Consider the following 17,265-nt stretch of genomic DNA (forward strand, 5'->3'; position numbering starts at 1 on the left):
CCAGCTACTCAGGAGGCTGACACAGGAGAATTGCTTGAATCTGGGAGGTGGAGGTTGCAGTGAGCCAAGATCACGCCATTGCACTCTAGCCTGGGCAGCAAGAGCAAAACTCCATCTCAAAAAAAAAAAAAAAAAAAAAAAAAAAGTTGTTTGACAGGAATTCTCATTGGTTTACAGAGATAACATGAATTAGTGACTGGCTATACATTGTTGAACTATAGGATATGAGAAATTATGGAAAATGCCAGTGTATGGCATTGTATAGCTACTTTGCATGAGTTAGTCTAGAGCTCACATAGCAAGTGGCTTCATGAGGTGATTGATTATTTAGCTTAAGTGTGGAGTGAGACATGAACGCTGTTGCATCTCATTGCTTCTCTGGGCTTGATAATTAAGGGGCGGGGTGGGGGGCTCACATTCTTCAGATTAAAAGTTCCTTGGCCGGGAGCAGTGGCTCATGCCTGTAATCCCAGCACTTTGGGAGGCCTAGGCGGACGGATCACGAGGTCAAGAGATCAAGACCATCCTGGCCAACATGGTGAAACCCCGTCTCTACTAAAAATACAAAAATTAGCGGGGCATGGTGGTATGTGCCTGCAATCTCAGCTACTTGGGAGGCTGAGGCAGGAGAATCGCTTGAACCCAGGAGGCGGAGGTTGTGGTGAGCTGAGATTGTGCCACTGCACTCCAGCCTGATGACAGAGTGAGACTCCATCTCAAAAAAAAAAAAAAAAAAAAACAAAATTAGACGGGCGTGGTGGCTTGTGCCTGTAATCCCAGCTACTTGGGAGGCTGAGGCAGGAGAATCGCTTGAACCCGGGAGGCGAAGGTTGCAGTGAGCCAAGATCGCACCATTACACTCCAGCCTGGGCAACAAGAGCGAAACTCTGTCTCAAAATAAATAAATAAAGTAAAAAAAAGAAATAAATAAAAATAAAAGCTTCTTTTCTTTCTTATGTCCTAGTGTTTTGTGGGAGAACTTAAGAGTGATGAAATAGAATATTTGGTGGATGAAGTCACTGAACAAAGTGGTGAGGGGGTGGCATGGCTTCTCTTGATGGCTTATAGTAAAATGTGAGAAGAGAGAAACAAATTAAATACAGAATTTAAAACCAAAAGGGAAGCAGAACTTAAGCATTTGGAAGATTCTCAGCATGGCCACATTGTAAAGAATGAAAAAGTAGGCTGGGCACAATGGTTTACGCCTGTAATCCTAGCACTTTAGGAGGTTGAGGCAGGTGGATCACTTGAGCTCAGGAGTTCAAGACCAGCCTGGGCAACATGGTGCAACCCTGTCTCTACAAAAAATTAGCCGGGCATGGTGGCATGTGCCTGTGGTCCCAGCTGCTCAGGAGGCTGAGGTGGGAGGATCACTTGAACCTGGGAGATTGAGGCTGCAGTGAGCTGAAATTGCACCAGTGCACTCCAGCCTGGGTAACAGAGCGAAAGCCTGTCTCAAAAAGAAAAAAAAAAGAATAAATGTATTTGGAGAGAATATGAAGGGTGTGGCCAAGCCATCCTTTGATAAGGAGACTAGTATGGATGTGGAAGCCAGGTACTAATCAAGACAATGGAAGGATAACCCCGAAGGCATGTGGGGGCTGTCACCCCCATCACAGGCCCAGAAGGCCAGGGTGTTGGGGGCAGAACCGTTTCAAGGCTCTGTTCCTAGCATTCTGGGGCAGTGCTCCTTGGCAGCCCGAGGTAGTTTGGCAGCATCCACATGGCGCTGTCTCTGCTGGTGCACAGAATACACAAGCTGTAGGGGCATGGCTACCTAGATTGTAAAGGATGCCCTGAAGAGCCTTGGGCCCAGGCAGAGAACTGACACAGGGTAAAGGCCCCTGGAGAAAGTCCCTATTAGGGCATTGCCTAGCAGAGCCTTGGGGGTAGGGTTGCCTCTGAGACCCCAGACTGGTAGAGCCACCAGTGTGCAACTCCAGCTTGTGAGAGCCACAGGCATGCAACTCCAACAAGTGAGGGCTGTTGCATGGGCTGTGCCCAGCAAAGCTGTACGGGCAGGGCTGCCCAGAGCCCAGCAACACGTCCCTGCCAGTGTGTCTGGAAGGTAGGAGGACATAGAGTTGAAGAAGATTGTTCAGAAACCTTGAGATTGAATGGGGTTTTCTCTGTTGGGTTTTGGACTTACCTGGGACCTATTACCCGTTTCTTCTTTGTTATTTCTCTCTTTTAGAATGTCTGTCCTATGCCTGTCCCACCATTGTATTTTACAAGCACATAACACGTTTGATTTCACAGGCTCACAGATGGTGGGGAATTTGCCCCAGGATGAATTGTACTTTGAGTCTCACCCATACCTGACTGATTGATTGATTTTTTAAATTTTATTTATTTATTTATTTATTTTGAGAGCGAGAGATTGAGTCTCACTCTGTCACCCAGGCTGGAGTGCACTGGTGGGATCTCGGCTCACTGTAACCTCCGCCTCCCAGGTTCAAGTGATTCTCCTGCCTCAGCCTCCTGAGTAGCTGAATTACAGGTGCCTGCCATAATGCCCAGCTAATTTTTGTATTTTTAGTAGAGACAGGGTTTCACCATGTTGGCCAGGCTGGTCTTGAACTCCTGACCTCAAGTGATTCACCCACCTTCGCTTCCCAGAGTGTGGGATTATAGGCGTGATACACCACACCCAGCCACCCATATCTGATTTAGATGATAGATGAGACTCTGGACTTTAGACTTTTGAGTTGATGCTAGAATGAGTTTCTATTTGGGGCCATTGGGGTGGACTGAATGTATTTTGCATGTAAAAAGGACATGACTTTTGGGGGTTCAGGAGCCAAATGCTGTGGTCTGAGTGTTTGTGTTCCCCTAAAATTTGTATATTGAAACTTGATCCCCAACATGGTGGGGCCTTTGGGAAGTGATTAGGCCGTGAGGGCTCCACTCTCAAGAATGGGGTTAGCGCCCTTATGAGAGAGGCCTGAGGGACTTGTGTTGCCCCTTCTGCCATGTTGAGAATGCAGTGAGAAGGTGCCATCTTTGAAGCGGAGAGCGATGCCGGATATACTTGGGCCCGTATCTTGTACTTTCCGGCCTCCAGAACTGTGAGCAATAAATTTCTGTTGTTGTCCAGGCATGGTGGCTCACGCCTGTAATCTCAGCACATTGGGAGGCCGAGGCAGGTGGATCACCTGAGGTCAGGAGTTCGAGACCAGCCTGTCCAACAAAGCAAAACCCTGTCTCTACTAAAAATACAAAATTAGCCAGGCGTGGTGGCAGACACCTGTAATCCCAGCTACTTGGGAGGTTGAGGCAGGAGAATCGCTTGAACCAGGGAGGTGGAGGTTTCAGTGAGCCGAGATCACGCCACTGCGCTCCAGCCTGGTGACAGAACTAGATTCCACCTCAAAAAAAAAAAAAAAAAAAAAAAGATTCTGAATCTTTGGGAAGCCCTCTGGGCTGGGGATCAATTTGGGAGTCAGTACCATGTAGTTCATATTTGATGCGGTAGCTTGCAGAAGCCAAGGAGCCTACGCTTTCAAAAAAAGTTTGGAAGAGTCAATGTAAGGAAATCCAAAGTGGACCTAACTGTGGAGATGGGGGTCAGGGAAGGAGAGAGGTGGAGTGTGAAGTAGTGAAAATTTGAAAAGTTCCTGCTAAGTGCCTGATGCTACTAATGAGTGGTGATTGATTGATGAAAGCAGAGATTTCCGTTCTTGCCTGAGAGCTTCTAGTCTGTTGGGGAAGAAAAGATACACCAATAGCAGCTGGCTAGAAGGCCAGTTTCTTCTTTTTTTATTTTTATTTTATTTTTATTTTTATTTTTTGAGACGGAGTCTTGCACTGTTGCCCAGACTGTAGTGCAGTGGCGCGATCTTGGCTCACTACAAGCTCCGCCTCCTGGGTTCACGCCATTCTCCTGCCTCAGCCTCCTGAGTAGCTGGGACCACAGGCACCCACCACCATGCCTGGCTAATTTTTTGTATTTTTAGTGGAGATGGGGTTTCACTGTGTTAACCAGGATTGTCTCGATCTCCTGACCTTGTGATCCACCTGTCTCAGCCTCCCTAAATGCTGGGATTACAGGCATGAGCCACCGCGCCTGGCCCTTTTTTTTTTTTTTTTTTTTTTTTTGAGACGGAGCTCTTGTTGCCCAGGCTGGAGTGCAGTGGCACGATCTCGGCTCACTGCAACCTCTGCCTGCTGGGTTCAAGCAACTCTCCTGCCTCAGCCTCCGAGTAGCTGGGATTACAGGCACCCGCCACCACGCCTGGCTAACTTTTGTATTTTTAGTAGATACAGAGTTTCACCGTGTTGGCCAGGCTGGTCTCAAACTCCTGACCTCAGGTGATCCGCCTACCTCGGCTTCCCAAAGTGCTGGTATTAACAGGCATGAGCCACTATGCCTGGTAGAAGGCCAGTTTCTAAAGGTGTGTTGCAGAGTCCATGTCAGTTCTAGGAAGAGTCAAGCAAGAGAAAAGTGTGCTTCTTTAGGACTGGTCAGGCAAGCGCAGCCTTGAGCCAGAAGGGAAAGGGCTTTGCAGGTAGGAGTGGGCAGGCAGCAAGATCGTGTGTCTGAGACAGTGTAGAGGGAACAGGCCAGAAGGAATGTCAGCTGAGCCGGGGAGGTGTTGCTGGGTATGATCCAGTGCTAGAGCCTGTCTCTCGCTGCGCCTGCCTCCTCTCACACAGCCCCCTCTTCTGTCCCTGGCTTCTCAGCATGAAACTCCCCCCAGCCACATGGTCACATTCCTCCGTGTCACTTTCCTCCATTCAGCACCCCCCATACCCCTTCCTGCTCGCTGGCCTCCCAGCCGTGCTCCCAGAGTAACCTACATTTGCTTCCTGCATTCTCCTCACCCCCCTGTGTGTTGGCTTCTCTCTTCCACAGAAAGTGTTTTCCCCAAGGTCCTCAGTGACTTCCTCAGCTTTGGGAGACCCCTCTGAGTCCTCTTCTGTGGCATTTGGTGCTGTTTATCATCCCTTCTGTGACTTTCTTTTGATGGATGTACAGATTGGGAGATGGCACTACACAGCCAGGAAGTAGGGGTGAGGACCTGGGGGGGTGCAAGAGATAGCCAGGCTCCAGCCCAGAGGAGGAGCTGGAGGTGGGTGGCCGGCGAACTGCCAGGAGGGAGGCCCTGAAGCCAGAGGAGAAGAGGGTAGCATCATGTCAAGATCAGGAGGCCACGTCGGAAGCAGCAGAGAGGGCCCTCACGCTTCCCCTGCAGGGGCTGTTGGCTCTCTTGATGAGAGGCTGGTGAGGACAGAGTTAGAGAAGTGGGTTGGAAAGTGAAGTGGGGACAAGGAAGCAGCACTGGATCCCTGCACAATTTAGGGAAGAAGTTTTGCCATGAAGAGGAACAGACGTGGGGGCCTCTAAAGGGGTTTGGAAGCTCTTTTGTGTTTTTTCAAGATGAACTCTCCTCAATCATGCTTGTTCACTGGTAGAGGAGAAAGGATTCGCTGACAGTCGGAGGGGAGATGGAATTCAGAACACAAATGAAGACTGTTTTTCCCTCTTCAGGGTGAAGGCAGAGGTGACAGGCGTTGCTATACAGAGCTTGTAGTTTTGATGGTGGGAATAAAGTCTCTGGCTTCCCTTCCAAGTGAAGTAGGAACCTCAGATATCAGCTAATAGGACCCAGGCCTGGGTCTGAGGGCAGTATCAAGGATATTGAGGAGAGAGGAGGTTTGAAGTGTGCTAAGGGAAGGCTAACCAGATGACTTGGCGGTGTGGTTGCAGCACCTCTCGCTGTTTGTGACAGTACCATGTAAAGTAAAACCCCCTGTCCAGTGGTGGGGCTGTTAATAGGGCTCAGGTGCGGGCATATGCAAGGCGGGCCATTGGTTTTGTTACGGGTGGAAGGTATCTGAGTTACCAGCAGCAAATCTGTACGGGTTTGCAGCAATCTCACTTCTTGCCTGTTAAGAATTCGACTCGGGCACAAGGCAGAAAAAGAGACCGAGGCAAGTTTCAGAGCAGGAGTGGAAGTTCATTAAGAAGCTTTGGAACAGGAAAGAAAGGAGAAGTACACTTGGAGGAGACCCACGCGGGTGCTGAGGTCCAATGCGGTGTTTAACCTTGATCCTAGGACATTCTAGGACCAAGGCTGGCCCTTTTCCCATGATTCTTCCCTCACGGCGAGCTGCCTGCATGCACAGTGCACTCCTTACCCTTGGGAGGTGGGCACACACACAGTGTGTAGGAAGTTGTATGGATGCCCATCTGAGGCTTTCTTCCCTGTTCTGGTGATGTGCCCTGGGAGGCCATGCTCTGCCATTTGGTCTCTTAATGTGCATGCTCGGGGAGGTGCGTCTCCCTGGTGTCTGCATTCAATTAACACTTTAGTGCATCAAGTGTGGACCATCAGGAAATGGCCTCTCCCTGGCACCTAGTGGGTGGGGGAGAGCCCTCTCCTGCCCCGCTTGTTCCTGTCCAACTCCCTATAACAGTTTCAGCCAGGATTCCTGCTTCAGCAGGAGAGAATAACCCTTTCTGTGCCAATCCACACCTTCCCTGATCTGGCCACTGAGCTTGCATCTTCTGTCCACACCTTCACTTTCTTTCTTATGGCTCACTGGGGTTCTTTCCTTTTTCCTCACTTAGCAGACAATCTCTAGCCTCATCAGTTCCCAAGACTTTAGCAACAGCCTGCATGCTGATCATGCTCAGATTTATCCACTTCCAATCTGTGATCTAAACTCCACTTTTATTCTTTTGTGTGGTTTTAACTAATACAACTAGGGAGACTAAAGCAACTTCATCCTGGATTCTAGTTCACCGTGTTCACTTCTGATTAATTCCAGTTCTGGGAAGGACTCCAAGATTTCCAGTTTGTTTATTGTTCCTTGTGTAAGAGTACATACTTACCATAAATCCTGCCATGGGGTCACACAATCTTGATGTTATCATACTTCAGTTGTCCAGTGCATCCCTTCTGAACCACCCCTTCCCTACGGTATACAAGCCCTGGGGGTACTGGCACCAGGATCCACCATCTGGCCTCACCGCCACCTGAGACACAGATGTAGCTTCTGTTCCTAGGTCTCTAAATGTTTCTAAGGGGATATGTTCTTCTCTATATGACAATGCATTGTGTAAAGCTGTGGTGGTAAAAACAGTGTTGTACATGTGGGACAACACAGATCAATATCACAAGCAGCTAAAAGAAAAAGAAATTGATCTTCATAAAAATTAAAAACATGTGCTTCCAAGGACACAACTCAAGACAACTGGCTGGACACGGTGGCTCACACCTATAAGCCTAGCACTTTGGGAGGCCAAGGTGGGTGGATCACTTGAGGTTGAGAGTTTGAGACCAGCCTGGTCAACATGGTGAAACCCCATCTCTACTAAAAGAAATACAAAAATTAGCTGGGCTTGGTGGTGTGTGCCTATAATCCCAGCTACTCAGGAGGCTGAGGCAGGAAAATTGCTTGAAGCCGGGAGGCAGAGGTTGCAGTGAGCTGAGATTGAGTCACTGCACTCCAGCTTGGGCGGCAGAGTAAGACTCCGTCTCAAAACAAACAAGCAAACAAACAAAAAAGACCAATAACCAAACTTTAAAATGGTAAGATACACAGATGGCCAACAGCATATGAAAAGATGCTCAATGCCATTAACCGTTAGGGACACACAAATCAAAATCACAATGAGACTCTACTTCAGACTCACTAGGATGGCTGTAATCAAAAAGAGAGAGGCCAGAATTGGTGGCTCACACCTGTAATCCCAGCATTTTGGGAGGCCAAGGCAGGAGGATTGGTTGAGCCCAGGAATTCCACACCAGCCTGGGCAACATAGTGTGACCCTGCCTCTGCCAAAAATAAAAATGACAGAGAGAGACAATAGCATGTGCTGGCGCAGATGCAGAATGGGAATGCACATTGCAGGTGGGAGTGTAAAATGGTCACCCAGTTGGAAACAGCATGCAGCTCCTCAGAAGGTTAAACAGAGTTTATGTTTAATATGCTTATTAAGATAAACATAGTATAATACGTTAAAAAAAAACACATTATTAATTCTACTCATAGATGTGTACCCAGAAATGAAAACGTGTCATGAATACAAAGAAGGCAACAACAGACACTGGGCGGGGAGGGTGGCAGGAGGGAGGAGTGGGGAAAGATAACTATCGGGTACTGGGCTTAATACCTGGGTGATGAAATTATCTGTATAACAGACTCCCATGACACGTATTTACCTATGCAACAAACCTTCACATGTATCCCCAAAACCTAAAATTAAAGTTAAAAAAGAAGGGCCGGGCGCAGTGCCTCACGCCTGTAATTCCAGCACTTTGGGAGGCCGAGGCGGGTGGATCACCTAAGGTCAGGAGTTTGAGACCAGCCTGGCCAACATGGTGAAACCCCATCTCTACTAAAAATACGAAAAGTAGCCAGCATGGTGATGGGTGCCTATAATCCCAGCTACTTGGGAGGCTGAGGCAGGAGAATTGCTCGAACGAGAGAGGCAGAGATTGCAGTGAGCCAAGATCACACCACTGCACTCCAAGCTGGGCAACAAGGCTAGACTCTGTCTCAAAAAAGAAAAACAAAGAAAACGTGCCCACACAAAAACTTGTACACAACGCTTATAGCAGCATTATTCATAATAGCCAAAAAAACGGACGTAACCAATGTCCATTAGTTCATGAACTGACATGTAAAATGTGATATAGTAAAACAATGGAATGTTATTCAGCAATGAAAAGAAAGCGCAGGCCTGGCATGGTGGCTCATGCCTGTAATCCCAGCACTTTGGGAGGCCGAGGCAGGTGGATCACCCAAGGTCAGGCGTATCACCCAAGGTCAAGCGTTTGAGACCAGCCTGGCTAACATGTCGAAACCCCATCTCTACTAAGAATACAGAAATTAGCCGGGTGTGGTGGTGGGCGCCTATAGTCCCAGCTACTTGGGAGGCAGGAGAAACACTTGAACCCGGGAGGCGGAGGTTGCAGTGAGCCAACATCACGCCATTGCACTCCAGCCTCGGTGGCACAGTGAGACTCTGTCTCATTAAAAAAGAAAAAAAAAAGTGCAGACTACATAAATCTGAAGAGACAGAAAGTAAATTAATATTTGCCTGGGGGTGGGGTGGCCGTGTACCATGTATTTAAAGTGTGCAACTCATTGGTTTTTAGTATATTCAGAGTTGTGCAACCATCAGCACAATTTTAGAACATTTTCATCACCTGGCAAAAAAAAAAAAAAAAAAAAAAAAACCCATACCCATTAATAGTTGCTGTCCTTTATCTTCCAACCCTTCCCCACCCAGCTTTCTATGGATTCGGCTATTCTGGATATTTCACGTAAATGGAAACACAATTATGTGGTCTTCTGTGACTGCGGTTTCTTTCACTTAGCATAATGTTTTCAAGGTTCATCCATGTCATAGCGTGTCTCAGTACTTCATTACTGTCAAGTAATATTCCACTGTATGGATAATATCACACTATATGCATTCATACAGTTTCTCTACCTCCTTCACAACTCTTGTCTCTTTTTTATTGTAGGTGTGAAGTGGTGTTTTCGGTAGTTTTGACTTGCATTTCCCAATGGCCAATGATATGGAGCATCTTGTCATGTGCTTGGTGGTCATTTATATGTCTTCTTTGGAGAACTGTCTATTCAGATCATTTTTGTATATGGGCTGAGGTAGGGAACCAGATTCATTCTTTTACATGTGGATATTCAATTGTCCCAGTACCATTGTTGAAAAGATTATTCTTTCCCCACTAATTTGTCTTGATGCCCTTGTTGAAAATTAGTCGACCATTTCTGGTCTCTCAGTTCTATTCCATTGAACTAGATGTCTTTGCTTACACCATCTTGATTACTGTAGCTTTCTTTTTTTAAAGTTAAAAAATTTATAAAGTAGAAGTGGGGCTCAGGCTCATCTGGTTGCCTAGGCTTGTCTGGACCCCCGGCTGCAAGTGATCCTCCCACCTCAGCCTCCCAAAGTGCTGGGATTACAGGCATGAGCCTCTGGGGCCTGGCCACAATTGAGTTTTGTTTATTGATCTTGTATCCTGCAACTTTGCTATGAGTTCTAACCTTGTTCTTAGTCCTAATAGTTGTTTAACGGATTCCTTAGGGTTTTCTATATACAAGGTCATGTCATCTGCAAATAGAAATAGTTGTACTTCTTCCTTTGCAATCTGGATGCCTTTTATTTCGTCTTATTGCCTCATTGCCCTGGTGAGAGCCTCCAGAACAGTGTTGACTAGAAATGATAAGGGCCTGTGCTCATCTTGTTCCTGATTTAGGGGAAAGCTTTTAATCTTTCACCTTTAAGTCTGATGTTAGTTGTGGGTTTTTCATAGATGCCCTTCATCAGATTGAGGAGGTTCCCCTCTATTCCTAGTTTGTATGTTGTTATACTTTTAAATAACAGCAGCAGAGCCTGTAAGAAGATACAAATAAATACATGGAGAGAGGTTCGCAGTTGATCAAGTTGGGGGAAGAGTTTACTCCATTCAGCGTGAATCTGATCTCTGTGAGTAGGAGGATGTGTTAGTTGAACAAAAATAGAGGGTGAGGTGGGTGGATCACGAGGTCAGGAGTTCGAGACCAGCCTGGCCAAGATGGTGAAACCCCTTCTCTACTAAAAATACAAAAAATTAGCCAGGCAAGGTGGCGGGTGCCTGTAATCCCAGCTACTCTGGAGGCTGAGGCAGGTGAATCGCTTGAACCGAGGATGCCGAGGTTGCAGTGAGCAGCGATCGCGCCACTGCACTCTAGCCTGGGCGATAGAGCAAGACGCCATCTCAAAAAATAAATAAATAAAAAATAAAAATAGAGACGGGGTCTTGCTATATATTGTCCAGGCTGATCTCTAGCTCCTGGACTCAAACCATCCTCCTACTTTCACCTCCCAAAATGCTGGGATTACAGGTGTGAGTCACTACCCCCAGCCTGAACAAACTTTGTAAGATGCAGGCTATCGTGCAAAATTTTAGCACCGTAAAAAATCTCCCCTTATTTTATCAAATATACCTTTATCTTTAGGCATATGTCTATTTTCACCTACTTATAACTTACACTTTTGATTACTTTTGGTTGTCTTTTTACTCTTGTTCTAATTATCTTTTTTTTTTTTTTTTTTCGAAACGGAGTCTCGCTCTGTCGCCAGGCTGGAGTGCAGTGGCATGATCTCGGCCCACTGCAACCTCCACCTCCCGGGTTCAAGCGATTCTCCTGCCTCAGCTTCCTGAGTAGCTGGGACTACAGGTGCCCACCACCATGCCCGGCTAATTTTTGTATTTTTAGTAGAGACAAGGTTTCACCATATTGGCCAGGATGGTCTCTATCTCTTGACCTCATGATCTGCCCGCCTCGGCCTCCCAAAGTGTTGGGATTACAGACATGAGCCACCACGCCTGGCCCTAATTATCTTTTATTGTACAGAAGCATTTTATTTTCATCAGAGTACATTCATCTTGATTGAGATATTTTACAGTAGTTAATTTCTCTTCCCATGCTGGCTGGGTGTGATGGCTCACACCTGTAATCCCAGCACTTTGGGAGACCGAAGCAAGCAGATCACCTGAGGTCAGGAGTTTGAGACCAGCCTGGCCAACATGGTGAAACCCCATCTCTACTAAAAATACAAAAATTAGCTGGACATGGTGGCACACGCCTGTAATCTCAGCTACTTGGGAGGCTGAGGCAGGAGAATTGCTTGAACCTGGGTGACAGAGATTGCAGTGAGCCAAGATTGCACCACTGCACTCCAGCCTGGGTGACAGGGCAAGACTCCCATCTCAAAAAAAAAAAAAAAAAAAAAAATTATCTTCCCACTATAGTAAGAAAGTAACAGTGTTTTATGACTTGGAAAGTGTCTTCATATAAAATCTTGTTTGAATCTCCCAAAATATAGCAGAGATGATCCCCATTTTACAGATTAAAATATGGATACCAGAAATGTTTGAATCGTTTGTCAGGATATTGGCAGCAGAGCAGGGGCTAAGGGCATGCTGTCTTTTTAAGGCACTTCATATTAATTTTTGTATTTATATACAAAAATTATACACTCCTTGACTCCTTGACTTCGTTGAACATATGACATTTAAACATATCATTAGGGTGGAGGAGAATCCAAGGACAGCTTGCCACTGTATTCATTTCTTATGGCTGCCATAACAAGTTACTGGAAACTGGGTGGCTTAAGACTAGAGAAATTTATTCCATCACAGTTCTAGGGGCCATAATTCCAAAATCAAGATGTCAGCTTGGTTCCAAAGACAAGGGATTGTTGCTTCTTGGAGGCTCAGAAGGGGCCGTTACTCCATGCGTCTCTCCCGGCTGGATGGGTGGCTGCCGGCAGTCCTTGGCATTCCCTGGCTTGCAGCTGTCCAAGTCCAGTCGCTGCTTCTATCTGCACCTGGCTGTGTGTCTGGATTAAGGGCATACCCTATTCCACTATGACCTCATCTTAGTGACATCTTAAATACTTCTCCAAAGATCCTAATTCCAAACAAGGTTACATTACAGGTACCATGGTTAGGACTACAATGTATCTTTTTATTATTATTATCTTTTAAAGAGATAGGGTGTCACACTGTTATGTAGGCTGGAGTGCAATGGCACGATCGTGGCTCATGCAGCCTCAACCCCCTAGGGCCTAGCGATCCACTCACCTCAGCTTCTCGAATAGCTGGGACTACAGATGTGTGCCACTATGCCGGGCTAAGTTTTTAATTTTTTTATAAAGACGGGGTCGCACTGTGTTGCCCAGGCTGGTCTTGAACTCCTGGCCTCAAGCAATCCTCCCATCTTGGCCTCCCAGAGTGCTGGGATTAGAGCATGAGCCTCTAGGCCTAATGTATCTTTTGAGGGGGCACAGTTCAGCCCACATCAGCCACTAACAGAGTTGTCTTCTGTCCTCACTCCCCCACCAGGTGCCACTGTAGACAATGGCCCTCGTGTCTGCCGATTCCCGCATTGCAGAACTTCTCACAGAGCTCCATCAGCTGATCAAACAAACCCAGGTAAAAAGTCACCACCCTCCATTCCCAGATGGGAACATGGGCTTTGATGCTGAGCCGTGAAGTGGGGGTGGCGTTTGTGTTCAGAGAGATCGGACACGCAGGAACCAAAATGACGCAACAAAAGTGAGAGGAGGAGAATTTGGTGTATGGCTACCATTCCTGTTGGATTTTCTACCATGTACAGGATTTCATGATTCATTTTGTTTGACAGCTATCCTGAGATAGAATTCACATGCCATACAACGCACCCATTTAAAGTGTATAATCCAGTGGTTTTTTGCAGCTCACAAAATTGTGCAGCCATTAGCATGATCAATTTCAGAACATTTTTAGCACCTAACAAAAATGCCCGATATCTTTTCCTTCCACCCTATTAATCCAGGCAAACAAAAACATTCTTTTTTTTTTTTTTTTTTTTTTTTGAGACGGAGTCTCGCTGTGTCACCTAGGCTGGAGTGTAGTGGCGCGATCTCAGCTCACTGCAAGCTCCGCCTCCTGGGTTCAAGCGATTCTTCTGCCTCAGTCTTCCTAGTAGCTGGGATTACAGGCACACACCACCATGTCCGGCTAATTGTTTTTGTATTTTTAGTAGAGACGGGGTTTTGCCATGTTGGCTGTCTCTACTAAAAATACAAAAGTTAGCTAGGCTTGGTGGCGGATGCCTATAATCCCAGCTACTGGGGAGGCTGAGGCAGGAGAATCACTTGAACTCGGGAGGCGGAGGTTGCAGTGAGCCGAGATGGCGCCACTGCACTCCAGCCTCGGTGACAAAGCAAGACTCCATCTCAAAAAAAAAAAAGCCATTTTTCCCCTATTTGATATCTTTTCTTTCGCAGATACAAGGGAGATGCGTATTGGTGCCTGTAGCTCACTGCAGGCTATCGGGCATGCTCCGCCACATTTTGCCCACGATACTCAGGGTTTATAGCTACACAAGGATCAGTTTGCTGGCAGTTGTGCACCACACAGCCAGGAAGGAGTAGATCCCAGAAATTCCTTCCCAAATGGCATCCTTTTTAGACGTAACCTGGAGAGTAAGAGTCAGAAGATCCCGGCACTCATTGCTAAGTGAAAGACGCCGGTCTGAAAGGTTATGTGCTGTCTATTCCAACTGTAAACGAAAAGCAAAAGCAGAACTAGAGAGTGAAAGGATGAGCGATAGCCAGGGCTTGGGAGAGAGGATGAAAGGGATGGATAGGTGGAGCACAGAGGATTTTAGGGGTGGAACTCTTCTGCAGGGTACTGTGATGGGGGGTGCGCGACATGATGCGTTGTCCAAACCCATAGAACTGCAGAACACATGGAGTAAATCATCATGGGGATGGATGTAGTTAATTATCTAACAGTATCGGCTCATCAGTTGTTACAAACGCACCACACTAATGCAAGATGTTAACAATAGGGGAGACTGCACAGGGCAGAGCAGGTATACATACAGGAACTCTGTGCCATCAGCTCAGCTTTTCTGTAAACCAAAACTGCTCTAAGAAGAGTTTATCAATAAAATACATTGTAAAATAAAGGAAAAAAGGGCCGGGTGTGGTAACTCATGCCTGTAATCCCAGCATGTTGGGAAGCTGAGGCGGGTGGATCACCTGAGGTCAGGAGTTCGAGACCAGTCTGGCCAAATGGTGAAACTCCATCTCTACTAAAAATTAGCCGGGCGTGGTGGTACATGCTTGTAATCCCAGCTACTAAGGAGGCTGAGGCAGGAGAATCGCTTGAACCGGGGAAGTGGAAGTTGCAGTGAGCCAAGATCACACCACTGTACTCTAGTCTGGGCGACAAGAGTGAAACTCCATCTCAAAAAAATAAATAAATGGAAAAAAAGACACAGGCAGATTACGTATTCCATTCAGTCATCCACAGTTAGAACAGTTTATCATCATCCCATACAACCAGGGTGTCCCTCAGACAGCTGCTGCCGAGTTCCCAGACTCCCATCTCACCCGTCAGCTTCCAAAAGCAGGTGTGGTGCTGACAGACACAGGGCTTTGCCTTTTCGGGCACCCGGTGTAACTGACCTAAGAGATGGCATTCTCTCTCTCTGAGCCTCTCTTGAGGTATGAATACAATGTTGGATTTCTCTCATTGCATAACCCATTTAATTTGCTCTGTTAACTCGGCTACTATTTCTCCTCTCCATTTGATTAGTTTTCACCCAAACTTTTCCACCTTGGAAGGGATGTTAGCTTTGGCCACTGTACCCGGTCCAGATTGCAGCGGCAGCAGTACTAGTCTAGCAAGTATCCCCCCCGCAACCCCAATGCATTCCCATTTATATAGGGTGGGGTCACACAGGTATAGACTATTGGCTCTCTTGAGCACTAGGCAGCTGTGTTCACTGTTAACCTCATTTTGCAGGTTGAGGTAAAGGCACAACCCACCCATCAGGCACCTAAAAATTCTCACATAAAGCCTAAAAAGCATAGTCATAATTTCTTTCTTAGGAACTATCTCAGTTTCCAGCATCTGCAGTTGCAGCTCTGCTCCCAGGACCGCTGATACGGGAGGAATTGCACCAGCGTTCTTCCCCACCCCTTCTTCTCCACATCAATTGATCACACCTGTTTGTGTCAATTTCTGGACTCCGAATTCTGTTCTGTTGATCTATATGCCAGTACCACACCATCGTGATTACTGTAGCTTCGTAATAAATTTTGAAATTGGGAAGTATGAGTTCTCCAACTTTTTTTTTCCCCCCCCAGACTGGGGATAATCTGGGTCCCGTGAATTTCCATATGAATTTTAGGATGAACTTGTCAATTTCTGCAAAGAAGTCAGTTAGAATTTTGATGGGGATTGCATTGACTGTATAGATTGATTTGTCTCTTTGATAAAGGACTATCATTAAAGACATCACTTATGATTCAACTTTAATGCCTTCTTTTTTTTTTTTTTAACAGTCTCACTCTGTCGCCCAGGCTGGAGTGCAGTGACATGATCTCAGCTCACTGCAACCTCTGCCTCCTGGATTCAAGCAATTCTCCCACCTCAGCCTCCCAAGTAGCTAGGACTATACGCACATGCTACAATGCCTGGCTAATTTTTGTATTTTTAGTAGAGGTGGGGTTTCATCATGTTGGCCAGGCTGGTCTTGAACTCCTGATCTCAAGTGATCTGCCCACTTTGGCCTCCCAAAGTGCTGGGATTACAGGCTTAAGCCACTGCACCAGGCCCTTTAATGCCTTTTATAATGCTTTTGCATTAGTCAAAGGAGAAAATCATCTTGAACTCCTGAATTTGGATTTAGAAAATGAGGGCCATGGCCGGGCGCCCTTGCCTGTAATCCCAGCACTTTGGGAAACCGAGGCAGGTGGATCACGAGGTCAGGAGTTCAAAACCAGCCTGGCCAAGATGGCGAAACCGTGTCTCTACTAAAAATACAAAAAATTAGGCCGGGCACAGTGGCTTACTCCTGTAATCCCAGCACTTTGGGAGGCCGAGGCAGGTGGATCACGAGGTCAGGAGTTCAAAACCAGCCTGGCCAAGATGGCGAAACCGTGTCTCTACTAAAAATACAAAAAATTAGGCCGGGCACAGTGGCTTACTCCTGTAATCCCAGCACTTTGGGAGGCCGAGGCAGGCGGATCACGAGGTCAGGAGATCGAGACCTTCCTGGCTAAGACGGTGAAACTCCGTCTCTACTAAAAATACAAAAAATTAACCAGGTGTGGTGCCGCGCGCCTGTAATCCCAGCTACTCGGGAGGCTGAGGCAGAGAATTGCTTGAACCTGGGAGGCAGAGGTTGCAGTAAGCCGAGATCACGCCACTGCACTCCAGCCTGGGCAACAGAACGAGACTCCGTCTCGAAAAAAAAAAAAAAAGGAAAAGAAAATGAGGGCCATATTTTGGGGATGGGGACTCTGGCCTGGCTCGCAGGGTACCACAGCAGCACAAAGGGCCACCGTCATGTCCTGCTGCTCTTTTCTTTACAGGAAGAGCGTTCACGGAGCGAACACAACTTAGTGAACATCCAGAAGACCCATGAGCGGATGCAGACAGAGAACAAGAGTGAGTAGCTGGGCACAGGAGAGAAAGGGGATGAGACGGGGCTGGGGTGAATATGGCCAAGACTGGGACCGAGGTGGTCATTGTATTCAAAATAGATTTGCATGTATCTGCATATTCCAAAATGCAGCAGGAGGGACAGCTTTCCGTTAATCTGGGTGACCTGAAGAACTAAAATCCCTCCACTCTGAGGATTCGAAAGGCAGTGAAATGAGGCTGCATCTAGGGAACCTTGCCCTCAGAGCGCACAAGCACCCCAGTTAGCTGGTGTTTTCTAGAAAGGAGCTTCCTTCCC

The 17,265-nt window shown here is 46.9% G+C and overlaps 1 protein-coding gene across 4 annotated transcripts in view; it reads left to right on the forward strand.

Moving 5' to 3' along the window:
- Nucleotides 1–17,265, forward strand: part of SGF29 (SAGA complex associated factor 29) — an 89,378-nt gene that overhangs the window by 65,614 nt on the left and 6,499 nt on the right. For 3 of the 4 annotated variants that reach the window (XM_002826283.6, XM_054533766.2, XM_054533767.2), the window contains exons 3-4: nt 12,870–12,959; nt 16,898–16,973. In XM_002826283.6, coding sequence (XP_002826329.1) covers nt 12,885–12,959; nt 16,898–16,973 — 151 coding nt within the window. In that variant the 5' untranslated portion in view covers nt 12,870–12,884. The remainder of the gene's footprint in view (nt 1–12,869; nt 12,960–16,897; nt 16,974–17,265) is intronic. The other variant, XM_054533768.2, reaches the window with a different exon arrangement.

This window comes from Pongo abelii, chromosome 18 (assembly GCF_028885655.2).
Source record: "Pongo abelii isolate AG06213 chromosome 18, NHGRI_mPonAbe1-v2.0_pri, whole genome shotgun sequence".
In the NCBI taxonomy this organism is placed as follows: domain Eukaryota; kingdom Metazoa; phylum Chordata; class Mammalia; order Primates; family Hominidae; genus Pongo; species Pongo abelii.